Source organism: Notamacropus eugenii, chromosome 2 (assembly GCF_028372415.1).
Source record: "Notamacropus eugenii isolate mMacEug1 chromosome 2, mMacEug1.pri_v2, whole genome shotgun sequence".
NCBI lineage: Eukaryota > Metazoa > Chordata > Mammalia > Diprotodontia > Macropodidae > Notamacropus > Notamacropus eugenii.
The window spans coordinates 379,759,184-379,775,629 of NC_092873.1; the positions used below are offsets into that span (position 1 = coordinate 379,759,184).

At 35.2% G+C, this 16,446-nt stretch overlaps 1 protein-coding gene across 11 annotated transcripts in view; it reads left to right on the top strand.

The window, feature by feature from the left end:
- DAP3 (death associated protein 3) overlaps window positions 1–16,446 on the top strand; it is a 49,101-nt gene that overhangs the window by 13,822 nt on the left and 18,833 nt on the right. For 5 of the 11 annotated variants that reach the window (XM_072637802.1, XM_072637801.1, XM_072637809.1 and 2 more), the window contains exon 2: window positions 7,369–7,415. In XM_072637802.1, coding sequence (XP_072493903.1) covers window positions 7,371–7,415 — 45 coding nt within the window. In that variant the 5' untranslated portion in view covers window positions 7,369–7,370. Of the gene's footprint in view, window positions 1–1,022; window positions 1,143–7,368; window positions 7,416–14,288; window positions 14,358–16,446 lie in introns of those variants that run through there. The other 6 variants (XM_072637800.1, XM_072637799.1, XM_072637806.1 and 3 more) reach the window with 2 other exon arrangements.

Consider the following 16,446-nt stretch of genomic DNA (forward strand, 5'->3'; position numbering starts at 1 on the left):
TTGGCTTATCATCCATATGCAGCCGACTAACTGGGTATTCCCCCCAAAGTACTATCCTAAGTGGTCCGTATGATCCCGGAATCATATCCAGACCCAGATAGTTACTGTTTGTATGTCCTTGGGCAAATCACTTAAATTCTATTTGCCTTGGTTTCTTCATCTGTAAAATGGGAATAATAATAGCACCTGTCTCACAAGATGGTAAGGATCAAAGGAGAGCATATTCTTGAAGTGCTCAGCACAGTGCCTGGAATGTAAGTATTTATATATTTTATTATTATTATTTAAGTGTTATAATTATTATTCCATAGTCTCTCAGTAAATTCATCAGATCCCATAGACTTAACTATCATCTCCATTCAGATGACTCCAGATCTATATATCCAGCCCTAGTCTCTCTCCTGAGCTCATCTTACATCACCACCCACTCCTTGCACATTGCAAGCTAGCATGTTATATAGGCATCTCAGACTTCATTATATCCAAAACTGAACTCATTGTATTTCCCTCCTCAGTTGGCCCCCTTTTCCAAACTTCCCTTTTCTGGTAAAGGCACCAGTTTCCCAGGTTCATTATCTTCAACTGCTCATTCTCCCTCAATCTCATATATCCATTCGGTTGCCAAATCTTGTTATTTCTCTCTTCACAACATCTCTTTCATTTGATGCCTTCATTCATTCACAGAACTGCCATCTTAGTTCTGGTCCTCCTCTCCTTTCACTGATTTTATCACAATAGCCTCCTAATATTCTCCCTGCTTCAAGTGTCATCACTCCAGTCTACTTAATATATTGCTGCCAAAGTAATTTTCCTTAAGTGTAGATCTGGCCATGTGGCCCCTCTGCTCAGTTCATTCCATTGTTTTTCTATTAACCTCTTCCCAAACTTATTTGGTAATAAGGGGGTAAGGTGTGTTTGATGCTGAAGAAGACCATGCCATCAGAGAAATGACATGACTTGCACTTGACTTTGTTTTGACTGAAGGAGGGCTGTGCGGGTCACCAGCCTCACTTCTTCTCCAGAGCCATCTGAATCTAGTGACCAGATATTCATCAGGATGACTGGAGATGACCCAGGATGAAGCAGTTGGGGTTAAGTGACTTGCCCAAAGTCACACAGCTAGTGAGTGTCAAGTGTCTAAGGTAAGATTTGAACTCAGGTCCTCCTGACTCCTACACTGGTGTTCTATCCACTGTACCACCTAGGTGCCCCAAGGGGAGTAAGGTAAAAAAGACAGATAGCTCCCTTTTCAAAAAAAAAAAATTTACTCAGCAGCCCCCTGCCAATCTACTTTTTTTAACCTTTTAATGTTTTGGGTTTTTTTTACTTCATTTCTAAAATATACTGCCCCTCTGGATCATTTCAACACCTCCCCAGGGGGTGGTGTTGCCCACTTTGGAAACCTATGTTCTAGAACAGACCTGTACACTTGTGGCATGCTGCTTATAGCTCTCAGGCTGCCTGCAGCACACCAAAGGATTTCAGGTGTCCATGAAGAATATAGAGGAGAACATCTGTTGTATATGAGGAAATCCTTTGCACTGGCTGTCCCCCCTGCCCAGAAAGCATGCCTTTCTTATTTCCATCTCATGGAGTCCCTCTCTGTTTCTTTAAGATGTGACTTAAGCACTATCTTGTGCATGAAATCTGTCCCATTTCTCCCCAACTGTTAGTACCCTCTCTCCCAAACTACCTTCCATTTAAGTACTCTGTACACATTAAGTACACATCCATACTAACTTTATTTATTTTTATATGTACTTGTCTTCCCCATTAGAATGTAAAGTCCTTAAGAGTAGGAATTATTTCATTCTTTGTGTTTGTAACTTCAGCATCTGTAATGGTGCTTGGCACGATAGGCACTTAATAAATTTTGGATTGATTGGTGGAAAGCAACTTACTTATCTTTTACTTCCTTGGGGTATATGTCTAACAGTGTTATTTCTTAGCATATTTCCAGTCTTTTTGGAGATTATTGTAGTATTTTACAGGTACGGAAGTATGTAGTTGTTATTTTCCTAATTATCCTTTATAAATAAATAATTTAGTTTTTTCCTAAACATTTTCTATCCTCCCTTCTTCACGTATCTTGAGAAGCAAACCCTCAGTGCCTTCAGAATTGTTTTGCCTGAAACACAGATGTCTCTTGCTCATACTTTATCTCATCATATGGTTACCTTTACTTTGAAGTCAATCAATAATCAGAGTATTTATTGTTTTAATTTGGAGGGTCTTTACCTCTTCGTTTTCTGTAATAATTGTTGTTAACATAGGCTACATTTATCTTTCTGGTGACCTTTTGCAAACACTTCTTAGGAACATTGCATTATGAGGGGACAAAGCATCCTATGAAATATTTCTTGTTGCTTTTAAATATGTGATAAAGCCAACTCTACCAATTCCTTTATTTGCCTCAAAGATGAACCTGTGCATTTAACTACATTTTGTTGTCTGGTTTCATTTATGGCAAGAACGTCAAGATTGAAATAGGATTCATTTCCTATGAGGTGGCATGTTAGAGTGCTGGACTTGCAGTCAGGAAGACCAGAGGTCAAATCTGGCTTCCAATACTTGCTCGCGTTGGGCGAGTCACTTCTTTTACCATGTTTCCTTATCTGTACAGTGGAGATAGTAATAGCTCATGTTTCACAGGATTGTTGTGAGGGTAAAATGAGATTATATATGTAAAACCCTTTGAAAACTGTAAAGCACTGTATCAGTGTTAACTATTGTTATATCCGCTCTGGCAGTGGGCGGTTTATCTCACATCACATTTAGAACACCAACGGTTTAAATTAGGTAGCTTATGTTAAATAATGTGAATTAGTTGGATTAGGACTCCTGGCAATTGCTGCTCCCTTTTTTGCCTCATTGTAGGAAGGAAATGGGGATTATTCAGGACTGAAGAACATTTTTTATTCTATTTTGTGTCAGGGGTTGACATGGCCAACATAATCATCACCAAATGGCTGAGCCTACTAGTGATGAGGCTCTCTTTACTTAACTAGCAGAAAGCAGCGGTAATCTGTTGCTAGGAGCACACACAAAGCCTGCCAGAGTTTATAGGGTAGCCTTTGAGAAACTAGGGTTACACCCTCACCCATATAAGGAATTGGAGTAGGGCTTTGCAACACAAGCAAAGTGAGTGTATACTCTCAACCACAGTTGCCCTTAAGTTGACAACAGTGATTTCTGAGCTCTTCTTACCTCTTCATTGTGGAATATATTTTGAATTAGTGTAGTTTCTCTAAGCAAAATCAGTAGCCCATTTTTCATAATCAGCTAACTACTTTGTATCTGTTCTTTATATATATTTGTCTTCCAGAACTTTAAACTTAGAACTCTGTCCGTGAGAGTAAAGATTGTCTTATTCTTTGCATACATATTGAGCACTTTTAAATGCTTATAGATTGAGTGTTTAAAGAAGTTCGTTTGGAGTTGTTATAATTCCACCCACCATATTCTTCTCTTTTTCCTTGCCTTTTGATTTGGTATTTATTTGACCTTTTGTTGTAACCAGTTAGTAATCTGACTTGGCACATGACTGACTCGGAAATCACTGCTCTGTCTGTGACCATTCGTTTCCTTTCTTTTAAGTCATAGTCAGATTTCTTTTTTTATGCTGTTCTGTTCTACCATATTTCTAACTCTCTTAAAGAAAATATTCATGACATAAAGGCATCAGGCTTCTGAGAAGCTTGTTAGACTTTGGCCTTTTGCATTTCCTGACCCAGAGTCCCACGACAGGGAACTTATGTACACCACTTTCACTTCTACCTCTTAGAATCCCTGATTCCTTTTAAGACACCATGTTCTATTTGAAGCCTTTCCTAATTTCTAGCCCCTACTGTTCCCCGTTCCCCAACTGCTAACTCCTCTCCCCCCGCAAAAAAAAAAAATCTTCATTCTGTTTTATTCCCTCACTACATAATAAGTTCCTTGAAGGCAGGCAGTGCCACTTTTTTTTGTATCCTTAGTGCTTAGAACATAGTGGATGTTTAATAAAAGTTTAGTTGAGCAATGAATAGTGAGTAGGATGAAAATTTTTATGAACAGCTGAAACAGGTATCTTTTGCCTAGAAAAGAGAAGACTTGAAAGGATAGAGGATGTAATCGATATTTTCCAATATGTCAGAGATTATCGTGTGAAAAAGGCATTATTCTGTACTCCTTAAAACAACTGAATTAGGACCAGTTGATAGTAGTTAGAGAAAATCTGTTTTAACCTCAACCTGAGCAAGAATTTTCTAATCTTTTACCAAAATAGAATTGGCTCTTTTAGGAAGTAATGAGAGCTCTCTCTCACTGAAAGTATTCGCTGAACCCAAATTGACCACCTACCTGTCAGGATGTCATTGGAAGGATTTCTGCATTTTGTGGGAAGTTGGATCAAATTACAAGTTCAGTTCCTTTTGTGAAATTCTGTGGTTTAACTTGGTACATTTACATTTATATTTATTTCTATATATATATGTTTCTGAGTATAGCATAAGCCATTCCTTGCTTTGTTCGCTCAGTATACCATATGCTGATCCCACTGGGTTTGTACCAATAGGATCTAGCGTTAGCTGGAGAAAGGTTTATTAGAATATTTTCTGAATTTTCAGTAGTGCAATAAATAAATGTTAAGAGTACCAGTTGGACCAAATTACCACCAGGCTTTCTTCAAATTCTGGAATTCTTCCCAAGTATGTCCTTAAAAAGCACAAATTCTGAAGTGGTTCAGAGAAAGAAATAATCTGGAATTAAGTTATTTTATCTCAAAATTGCTAGATTCTCAAAACTATTAGACTGGGAAGTAGAAAGAAGTTTTTTCCTTAGAGAAGTAGAGGTAATGGAGAGTCCCAGGGGTGAAAAATTGAGCAATCATAGAGAAATGTTTTGATATCTTTATGCGGGTACCTTTTTATGTCCTTTCTTTTGCTACCCAGAGGCTCTCCAATAAATTCTCATTAATCCTTAATTTCTACCATTAATGTCTTAAATAGGAAACCTTCCTCACACATTGCACATCTGTCCTATGACAAACAGAATATGATGTCAAATAGTAAAACACTATAATAAAATGTAATTTTCATTATGTCATATCCCATAAGGCTAAAAACTCACAAAGAAAAGGTATACCTCATTATCAGTTACATTGTCTATAGCCCTTTTTCAGTGTCCTTATTTGAGCTTGTCCTAGTAATTGAAGTAGATATTTTTTCTGCTTTAAAAGTTACGTTCATTTGGAGTGCCAGTGGGATTGTTCTCACGTGCTGTTACATTAACATGTATAAGTGTTATATTTTGTGAAAAGCACCTATTAAATCATATGGCTTTGGGTTTTGTTATTCATATGGTCATTTATGTTTATAGGTTTCCTAATATTGAACCAGCATAACAATCCTGGTATAAGAACAGTCTAGTCATTATGTGTGATCTTTATGATATGTTGCTGTAATCTCCTTACTAATATTTAAATTTCTTTTTACATCAATATTCATTAGGAAATTGGTCTATAGTTTACCTTCTGTTTTGACTCTGCTGGTTTAAGGTGTCAATATCATATTTGTGTTATAGAAGAAGTTTGGCAGGACTCCTTTACCCGCTTTTTCTAAGAGCATATTACTGTGGAACTAATTGTTCTTTAAATGTTCGGTAGGTTTCTCTTGTAAAGTCATCTGGTCCTGGGTTTTGTTTCTTTAGTAATTCATTTGTGGCTTGTTCAATTTCTTTTCAATGGTAGGGTTATTTAGTATTCCATTTCTGGGCCTATTAATCTGGGTAATTCATATTTTTGTAAATATTCATTCGTTTCATTTAGATTGTATATAGTTGGGTAAAATAGCTCCTCGTGGTTGGCTTTTATTTTCTTCATTGGTTGTGAATTTACCTTTATTTTTGATACTGGTAGTGTTGTTGTTTCACATCAAATTAGCTAATTGCTTATCCATTTCAGTGGGGGTTCCTCTCTCCTCGAAAAGGTAGCTCCTTGTTTTATTTGTTAGTTCAGTGGGTTTTTGTTGATTTTCTAGTTTTTTAATTGCCTGCCTAATTTATTGATCTGTTCTTCATCTCTTTAATTGATGAAAACATTTAGAGATACAAATTTTCCTCTATGTACTACTTTGACTGAATCCCACAAATTTTGGTATGTTGTCTTATTGTTGTCATTACCTTGAATGAAATTATTGTTTGTATAATTTGCTCTTTGACCCATCCATTTTAAGATTTAAGTTATTTGATTTTCCAGTTAATTTTTCAGAAGTTCTTCTCAAGCTTAACTAGTACTAACTAGACTTGGGTCTGAAAAATCTAACATTCTTTCCACTATATTACAGTATTCTTCACTTTTGGAACCATGGGCAGGGGCTCTTTTGTTTGTTGTAAAATATAATATATCTATTAAATCTTTTTTTAAAGGGTTGTCCCTTCCATACTTCATATTTCAAAAGTGATTTCACAGATGTGGTTAGTGGCTACTCATTTCTCAGATACAGATCATAACCTTTCCATGCCTTTTTATGGTTTCATAAATTGCTGGCCCCAAAAAAAAATCACTTTATGGTTATGCCTCTCTTTATTTAAACTAGGCCACTCCCACAAATATTTAAGTACCAGTTATATGCAAGACACTGTGGTGGGCACTAGAGAAAGAGGCAAAACAAAAAAATCCATGACCTCAAGCAATTTGCATTCTACAGATTTTCTGGCATAGTCTTTGAGCCTCAGGGTCACCTCCATGACATAATTAGATATAATGGGAGAACTTTGGTTACAGTACGTTACTAGCATATCAGTTTAATGACAGAAATCCATGTCCTTCAAATAATGAAGGAGGGTAGGTGTGGTGGAGTTAGCATTTTAATGAACTGGTTTGAACTTTCTGACCAGTATGAACAGAAGCTAAAACTCATATTCTAAAGTTCCCTCAGTCCATTCAAACTGAAAACTCAGTGGCATCTTACGAAGAATAAATTATCAAATGAGGCTTTCTTCTCCAGGGGCACCTCAATTTTTTTCAGTGTAAGATCCAAAGGACAACCCTTGGGCTAATAAGTAGCAATTGGAGGCAGATCTCAGAATTAGAATGGCCTGCTTTGTAAGTAATAAATGCTTCATTGCTCGTGAATGTTTAGAAGGTATTCTACCACATTAGGCTAGATGACATCTTCCAATTCTGCGAATCTAAGAATATCCACTTCTAAACTGCAGAGAAATTAGTTTTTATCTTAAATTGAATGATGACTAATGTCACCGTCCACTTGTTTTTGTGGATTTACCAAGATCATGAGACCACAGTCTTCCAGGCTAAGACCAAGAAAAATTCTACTTACTGTGGAGGAAAATTGGCTCCAATGAAATTTCACTTTTTTTTTCTTTTAGGAATGATGCTGAGAAAGGTGATAAGGCTGATCTCCAAAAGCCATAAGGTGAGTCTTCAACAGATTTATGATTCTTTTTCCCAGGTTTCTATTTCAGTGCAATTTTTATTCAATATCCAAAATAACATGAGTTTTTGTTTAAATGATGTGATTTAATTTGAAAAACCTAGAGAATTAACAGGGAAACTAATTGATATAATTAATAGTTTCCGTAAAGAAGCAAGATAGGCAAATAAATCCACAAAAATCATCATTTCCATGTAGCAATAACAAAATCTAGGAAGAAATAAAAGTAAATTTTATTCATAATAACTATTAAGTGCAAAAAATACCTAGGAGTCAATCTACCAAGACACTAAAGACTTAATATAATCAAATTACAAAACACTCTTTAAAAGAAATAAAGAACAACTTAAATAATTTTATATTCATTGCTAATGGTTGGGCTGAGCTGGCATAAAAATAATGACAGTGTCATATGAATTAATTGATAAATTTAGTTCTATTCTAATCAAACTACCATGGGGTACTTTATAAAGCTAGACAAAATAATACTCATTTTCAGGAACAAAAAGATCTCAAATCTCAAAGGAAATAACAGCAAACAGGGATGAAGAAGTAATGAATGACTAAACTACAAAACAGTATCCATCAAATCTATTTGGTGCTGTTTAAAAAATAGAAAAAGAGATCAGTGAAGCAAGCTAAATGAGCAAGAATTAGAAATAACTGAAAGAAATAACCCAGTGTTGGATAAACCCATGAATGCAAACTGCTTGTGAAAGACAAGAATTTACAAGAATTGTTGGGAGAAAGGGAAAGCAGTTTGACTAAAACTGGATTGAGATCAACCCCTAATGCCGTATACCATAATAAATTTAAAATAGATACACAACTTGAATACAGAAGATCTCATCGTTAACAATTAGAAGAAAATGATAGCAAGTAACTTTCACAAGAATGGCTAGAGAGCATATTCTTTGTTGTTGTTTTATTTTTACAAAGCTATATTCCTCTTGTAACTCTTCTTCGTTTATAACAAAGGATAAAAAAAAGGTAAGAACAACAGTTCAGTAAGACTACCCCACACATTCACAAAATCTGACATTATAGTTGGGCTTCTTGCTTGTAGTGTCCCCATGCCTTTGCAAAGAAGGTAAGGAAGACACCTTCTTGTATCTCTTATTTGAGGCTAGGCTTGGTCATTATAATTTCATAGCAGTATTTTACTTTTTTTTGTTTTTTTCTACATACATGGTTGAAGTCATCGTATATGTTGTTTTCCTGGTTCTACTTCAGGTTGCATCATTTTATATGTCTTCCCATTCTTCTGTGTTCATCATATACTTCCTTTCTTATAACACAGTGATTTTCCATTACACTCATGTACTACAATTTGTTTAGCAGTTCCTCAGTTGATTGGTATCTACTTTGTTCCTAATTCTTTGCTATTATAAAAAGTGCTGCCATAAATATTTTGGCATATGTGGGGACCTCTCTTTTTATTGTTGACCACCTTACAATATATGCCTAGTAGTGGCACAAAGAATATAGACCTTTTAGTCATTTTTGGAAGGGGGATAGAATTCTAATTGCTTTAACAATTGGTTGAATGAATTCATAGCTCAACCAGCAGGGCATTAGTGTGCCCATTTTTCTGCATCATAGAGGCAGAATTCTTAGCCAAACAAGAATAAAGGCAGTCACAGAATGGAAGATTGTAGGATTTCTGTTGCATCAAATTGAAATGCTGTTGTATTAGTAAAATAGGGGAGCTATCATAAGAGGAATTATTGGTGGGGAAAAAATCTTTGCCTTGAATATCTCAGCTAAAGGTTCTGACCTCCAAAGTCTTTATCAGGAATTAAAACAAATATATAAGACCAAGAGCCATTTGGAAAGAAATGATTCTCAAAAGAAAAATTAAAGCCTTTTAACCATATGAAAGATTACTCCTGACCACTAATACCAAGAAATTGAAAACCAAAACAGTCCTGAAGCTTCCCCTCAAACTCAGCAAACTGGCCAAGATGACAAGAAATAGAAATCATCAGTGTTGGCAGGGCTATAGGAAAACAAGCATAACCATTTGAAATTGTGGGTGGTTGGTTTGTTTTTGTAAGTGCCTAAAATGTCCATGCTCGTGACACAAGAGATTACACTAATTAGGCATTTACCCCAAGAAGGTCAAACATAGGAAGAATGATTCCATATTCCAGAATATTCATAGTAACACTTTTAGGTGCCATTCAATTAAGAAGGAAGCCAAAAAAAATTGTGATACTTTAATGTGATGAGATATTGCTGGCACTATAAGAAACAATGAATATGAAGAATACATAGAAAGTGGGAAGGCTTGAATGAAGTAAGCAGTATCATGAAAGTAATATACACAGTGGCTACAACAAAGTAAATGGAAGAACAATAAAATGAAACTCAGTACTGTGTAATAATGACCAGCCTTGGCTTCAGAGAAGATTTGATAAAATGAATTTCCCTCTTATCATTGCAAAAGTAAAGGCCTATGATTTTGGCATAATCCACATATTGTCAAAGGCAGTTTATAGGTTGGCTGGTTTTACTGAAAAACTTTTCTTCTTGATTCTTATTCTTTGTTAAAAGAGTTGTTTCTCCAATTTGGGGTTGAGGGAAAAATTGTTATATATTTGAAAATGATTATGGTAAAATGACAGGCCATTTAATGACATTTTTAATGCCTTTTGGAAAACAGCAAGTTCCCTGGTGCCTTCAGTGGTAAATTTATACTCAAAGAGGAATCTGGATTCCATTTCTGTTCATTTTAGTCTGTAGGAACTTCAAGGTATTTGAATAGAATGGTGGTGCTTGAGAAAAAACAGGTTCTGAACTTAACAGTGCCCCACTCTCACATGGACAAGATTCACTCCAGACGTCTTTATAATTGTCTGCCCTTTCCCTAATGGAATTTATCTCCTTCTAAACCCCCAGTACCAATCAAAAAATATTGCATACATTCATGTCCCTCTTGAATACTCCTGGATGAATAAGAAGAAGAAACAAGGTATTGAGCTATGGTTTGCTTAATCTCTTGTTGAGCACATTTTTTGAGATTTTTTAAAGGAGACTCTTTATACCATTTTTTAATGCAAAAAAAAAAAAAGCCTGTTTAGCCTTACAAAATTAAAGCAAGAAGTATTAGTGGCTTGTATTAAAATTCTGGGTACTGAGAGACCCGTGGTCATGACATGTCAGTAAAAGGATGTTGGTTTTTATTGCTTAGTTCAGGGTGACCTCTGCTTAATTGACCCACAAATGCTTCTCAGCATCTGTGTTCCAGAACTGCAAAGGCCAGGGTGCAGCTGGCTGTTTCCCCCGGAAACAGGCAACCAACCATATTTCACACATAAACCTGTGAGAAGTAGAAAACCTATTTCCTAGCCTTTGATTTTGTTTAATAGGGCATGGCTGATAAAGACATGGGATTACTGTAGAAATAGCACCACCCTGTGGCCCTTCAGAATCTCTCTGGTTTTTTCAAGTACTAGTATTGCCATTTAAAGAAACTTAAGTTCATGTGCTTTTCTATCCCATGTTCCTTTTTCCCTGTGTTAATGAGTATTTCTGCCATAGTTGGGTGGGTTTTTGGTTTTGGTTTTTTTTTTGCCATTTAGGCCAAATTTGAGGAATAATGTCATTGCTTCAATAAAAAGTAAAGTACATACAGCTATAAATGTATTTTTTGTCAACCAGTTATATTATTTGAGCATCCATTGTATGCACAGCACCCACTGCAAAATGCTGCTTGTAACTACAGAAGAAATGAACCTCAGCAAACTTAGAACCTTAAGAGATCTGCTTGTGATTCTCAGAGAATACATATCACTTTAAAGTGTATTTCCCAAAATTACCGAATCTAGGATTTTAATAATTATAATTCTGGTACTCTAGTAAACATACATTAGTATTTATTTTTACAATTTTTTTCATTCTTTTAAAAATGTATCTGTTGCTATCACACGCATGTGCTTTGGAGACATACTAAAGATGACCTGTCCCCTTGAATCTTGTAATCAGATATGTAGGGGTAGTAGTGCAACACAATATAAGCAGTCTGCAGCTTATAAAACAGATTGTGTTACTAAGGTTTCATTATTTGAAACTTGGCATACAGTTTGTCCTTATAGATAATATCATAAATGTAGCAGCTCACAAAATCTTATTTAATCCACAACGTAGCTAAACTATGCTACTGATCAGATTGGTCTAAGGTGTGGGTTCATGGAGTAGGTAACTGTGGCACGTACAGTGTTTTCCCAGACAAAATTTTGAGATAGGAATAGTTAAATCTCATGCAACCCCAGCTACTCCCAGGGGTTTTTTATCTTCTGTGTACCTTTCTCTACGTCATTGATTAAAGTGTTAAATAGCACAAAGCTAAGCAGAAATTCCTGAGGCAAGACAGTAGAATCTAACATCTAATCATTAATGACTAACTATAAGGCTCCAGGTGTTCTGCTATTTCCCAGTTAGCCTAGATGTTGTCATCATGATGGGGAAGTTGGTGGTGTGGTGCAGGTGGATAGAGCACTGAGTCTGTAGTCAGGAAGATCTGAATTCAAATCTGACCTCCAACACTAATCTCTGTTTGCTTCAGTTTCCTCATCTGTTACCTCTCTCTGTTTCCAATGTCAAGAGAAAAGAAAGGAAAGGATAGCTGTTTGTAGGTAAAGAGAAGTCTCTAATATGAAACTAAAATAAAGGAGGCCCTAGAGCCTCTGGATGGTTAATAAACAAAGAATATTTTGTGGAAAGCACAGTGCTAAGTGCTGAAGATACAAATACAAAAAAAAGAAAGACAGTCCCTGCCCTCAGGTAGCTTATGTATGAATGGAGAAGTCTACACACAAAGCTGAAAGACTATTGGTGGGGAGGGGAGGAAGGTATGGGGAAAGAAGTTCAAAATGAATAAGACCAGTGGGAAATGGAAGATATCTGAGGAGAAAATGTCACAGAGAGCATCTCACACACAAATAATAATGTTTTAAAGAAAATTATTCTGGCAGCTTGTGTGAAGGGAGGATGGAGTAGAAGAGAGCTAGCTCAAAGTTAGGGTAACCTGTTACAAAGCTAATGTTTAAAATACTCTACGCTGAAATGACCACAGTGGTTATAGATGGGTGAAAATATAGTGTCAACCTGGAAGTTTGGTTAAAAAAGGCAAACAGATTAAATGCATATTGTTTATTCCCTTAAAGTTAGCAGTTACATGATCATGGAGCCAGAAAACTTCTGACTCTTACAGGAATGACCAGGCTTAAATCTGTTTAGGACAATCCAAGGGGGTCTGTGTCCTTCAGATTCATGGTCTCCATGAGTGATTAACTAGACCATGAGAAAGTAACTTCTTAATTGCATAGGTTGTAAATACAATAAGATAACAGAGTTGACAAAGTTTCAATTGAAATTACAACCCAGGATATCTGTTTTTTCTTTACTATTAACATGCCATAGCATAGTATATGTCCACAAAATATTAAGATGTGGAAAAAGTCCCATTATTCAAGATAGTGTCTTGGATTAAGGGTCTCTTAAGGAGTGCTAAATTAGCCCCATCTGGCTGGTTGACATAGGAAGAGGTATTCTCTGAGTTTACTTCAGAGAACAAAGAGACTGTTAGGTCCAGGCTCTTCTTCTGATTGATTAATTCAAGCTCTGGCCCTTATTAAAGTCCAAAATTTATATTAAATGATTATCAATAGAATAGGGAGCAAATTTACAAAACATTACAGCAAAATTGGTAGAATGGCATGACTGATTAGGTAGGTGGAAAGAAAAGAGAATACAAAATAATTGTGGGGTTGCAAGTTATGAAACTAAAAGGGTGCCTTTATGTAGTGAGGTATAAGAAAGCACTGGATTTGGAGTCAACAGGTTTCTGCCACTTATTATCTGTATAACTTTAAACAAGTCCCTTCACCTGTTTTTCCTCAACTGCAGATTGAGAGGGTTGGATTAACAATCTCTACAGTTCCTTTCAGCTCTCAATTTGTAGTCCATGTTGAAGTTGACAGGATATTTTAAACTATAAGCTTCTGAAGACCAAGGACAAGCTCATCATCTTCTTTTGTAACTCCTCACCACACTTAGCATAGCCCTTTCTGTATAACAAATATGCAGATTCTTAGAAGAGAAGGCAAAATTCCCTCGATTTCCAGTTCTTGGCCACCACAAAGAGAGCTGTTACAAATATTTTTGTACATGTGAGACCCTTTCGCGTTTTTATGATGTCTTTGGGATACAGTCCTAGAAGCGATATTGCTGGTTCAAGGGATAGGCACATTTTTGTAGCCCTTTGGCATAGTTCCACATCGTTTTCCAGAATGGTTCGATCATCTCACAGCTCCAACACCAACGAATTAGTTTTCCAACTCTCTCACATCTCCTCCAGCATTTATCATCTTCCTGTTTTGTCACATTAGTCAATCTGATATGTGTGATGTGGTACCTCAGAGCTGTTTTGATTTGCATCTCTCTAATCAATAGTGATTTAGAGTGTTTTTTCATATGACAATATGAAATCTAATTTCTTCCTCTGAAAACTGCCTGTTCATATCCTTTGACCATTTATCAATTGGGGAATGACTTGTCGTCTTATAAATTTGACTCAATTCTGTATATTTGGGAATGAGTCCTTTATCAGAGATACTTGTTTTTTACATCCTTCTAATCTTGGTTGCATTGTTTTGTTTGTGCAAAAACTTTTTCATTTAATAATCAATATTACCCATTTTACATTTTGTAATGGTCTCTCTTGTTTGGTCCTGAATTCTTCCCTTATCCATAGATCTTATGAGTAAATTATTCTATCTCTCCTAATTTGTTTATGGTATCAAGCTTTATTTCTAAATCATGTGCCCATTTTGTCCTTATCTTGGTGTACAGTATGACGTGTTGGTTTATACTAGTTTCTGCCATACCGTTTTCCAGTTTTCCAGAAGTTTTTGTCAAATGGTGAGTTCTTACCCTTAAAACTTATATCTTTGAGTTTAACAAACACTAAATTACTATAGTCATTTACTAGTATGTATTGTGTACCTACCTAATCTATTCTGTTGATCTGCCATTCTATTTCTTAGCCACTACCAAATTGTTCTGATGATCACCACTTTATAATACCCTTTAAAATTTAATTCCCTTCATATCCTTGACTTTTTGTTCTTCCAGATGAATTTTGTTATTTTTTTCTAGCTCTGTAAAATAATTTTTTAATAGTTTGATTGGTATGACACTGAATGAGTAGATTAATTTAGGTAGAATTTTCATTTTTATTTGTATTGGTTCAGCCTAGCCATGAGCAATTGATATTGCTCTAGTTGTTTAGATCTGACTTTATTTCTGTGAAAAGTGTTTTGTATTTGTGTTGATGGTTCCCAGAGTTTTTCTTGACAGGTAGACTGCCAGGTATTTTTTATTGTCCAGAGTTATCTTAAATGGAATTTCTCTCTCTTGTTGCTAGACTTTGTTGACAATATGTAGAAATGCTAATGATTTCTGTTGGCTTATTTTATGTCCAGCAACTTTGCTAAAGTTGTTACATTAGTTATTTCAACTAGTTTTTTAGTTCATTCTCTATGTAAACCATCATATCATCTGCAAAGACTAATAGTTTTATTTCCTCACTGCCTGTTCTAATTCCTTCAATTTATTTTTCTTACTGCTATAGCTAGCATTTCTAGTACAATATTGAATAATAGTGGTGATCATGGGCATCCTTGCTTCATACCTGATCTTATTGTGAAAACTTCTAGCTTATCCCCCTTAGATAATACTTGCTGATGGTTTTAGATAGGTAACTACTTATTTTAAGGAAAGATTTGTTTATTCCTGTGCTCTCTAGTGTATTTAATAGGAAAGCATGTTATAATTTGTCAAAGGCTTTTTCTGCATCTATAGAGATAATCATTATTTCTGTTGGTCTTGTTATTTGTAAGGTAAATTATGTGATAGTTTTCCTAATATTGTACCAGTCCTGCATTCCTGGTATAAATTCTACCAAGTCATAGTCCTTGTGATATATTGCTGTAATCTCTTTACTAATATTTTTATTTAAAATTTTTGCCTCAATATTCATTAGGGAAATTGGTCTGTAATTTTCTTCTTCTGTTTTGGTGCTCTTCCTGATTTAGGTATATTTGTATTTTGTATATATCTTACACCATATTTGTATCATAAAAGAAATTCACTTCTTTTTCCACATAGTTTATATAGTATTAGATTAATTTTTCTTTGAATGTTTAGTAGAATTAACTTGTGAATTCATCTGGCCCTGGGGATTTTTCTTAGGGAGTTCATTGATGTTCAATTTCTTTTTCTAAAATTGATTATTTAAATATTCTGTTTCTACTTTTATTAATCTGGGCAACTTATATTTTTGGAGCTATCCATTTCACATAGATTGTCAGATATATTGCCATATAATTGGGCAAAATAACTCCTGATAATTGCTTTAATTTCCACTTCATTGGTTTTGAATTCACACCTTTCATTTTTGATACTGGTATTTTGTTTTCTTCTTTTTTAAAATCAAATTAGCCAACAGTTTATCTATTTTATTGGGGGGAGGGGGCGGGTTCCACATAAAGCCAGCTTCTAACTTTATTTATTAGTTCAGTGTTTCTTTCAATTTTATTCATCTCTCCTTTGATTTTTCAGGATTTCCAATTTGGTGTTTAATTGGAGATTTTTAATTTGTTCTTTTTTAGTTTTTTTTAATTATACACCTAATCCATTTATCTGTTCTTTCTCTGTTTTGTTAATGTAGACATTCAGAAATATAAAATTTCCCCTATCTACTTCTTTGGCAACATCCCATAAATTTTGGTGTATTGTCTCGTTGTTATCATGCTCTTTAGAAATTATTATTTCTATGATTTCTTCTTTGACCCACTTATTCCTTAAGAGTAGATTATCTTTTTGTTGTTTTGAGTTTTTGTCAGCTTCCTTGCACTGTCACTTCTGAACAGTGTTTTGCTTAATCATAACTGTTATCTTCAGGTTCAAGTAAAAGGTTCTCTTCTTGACATTTTCTTTGAAATTTGCT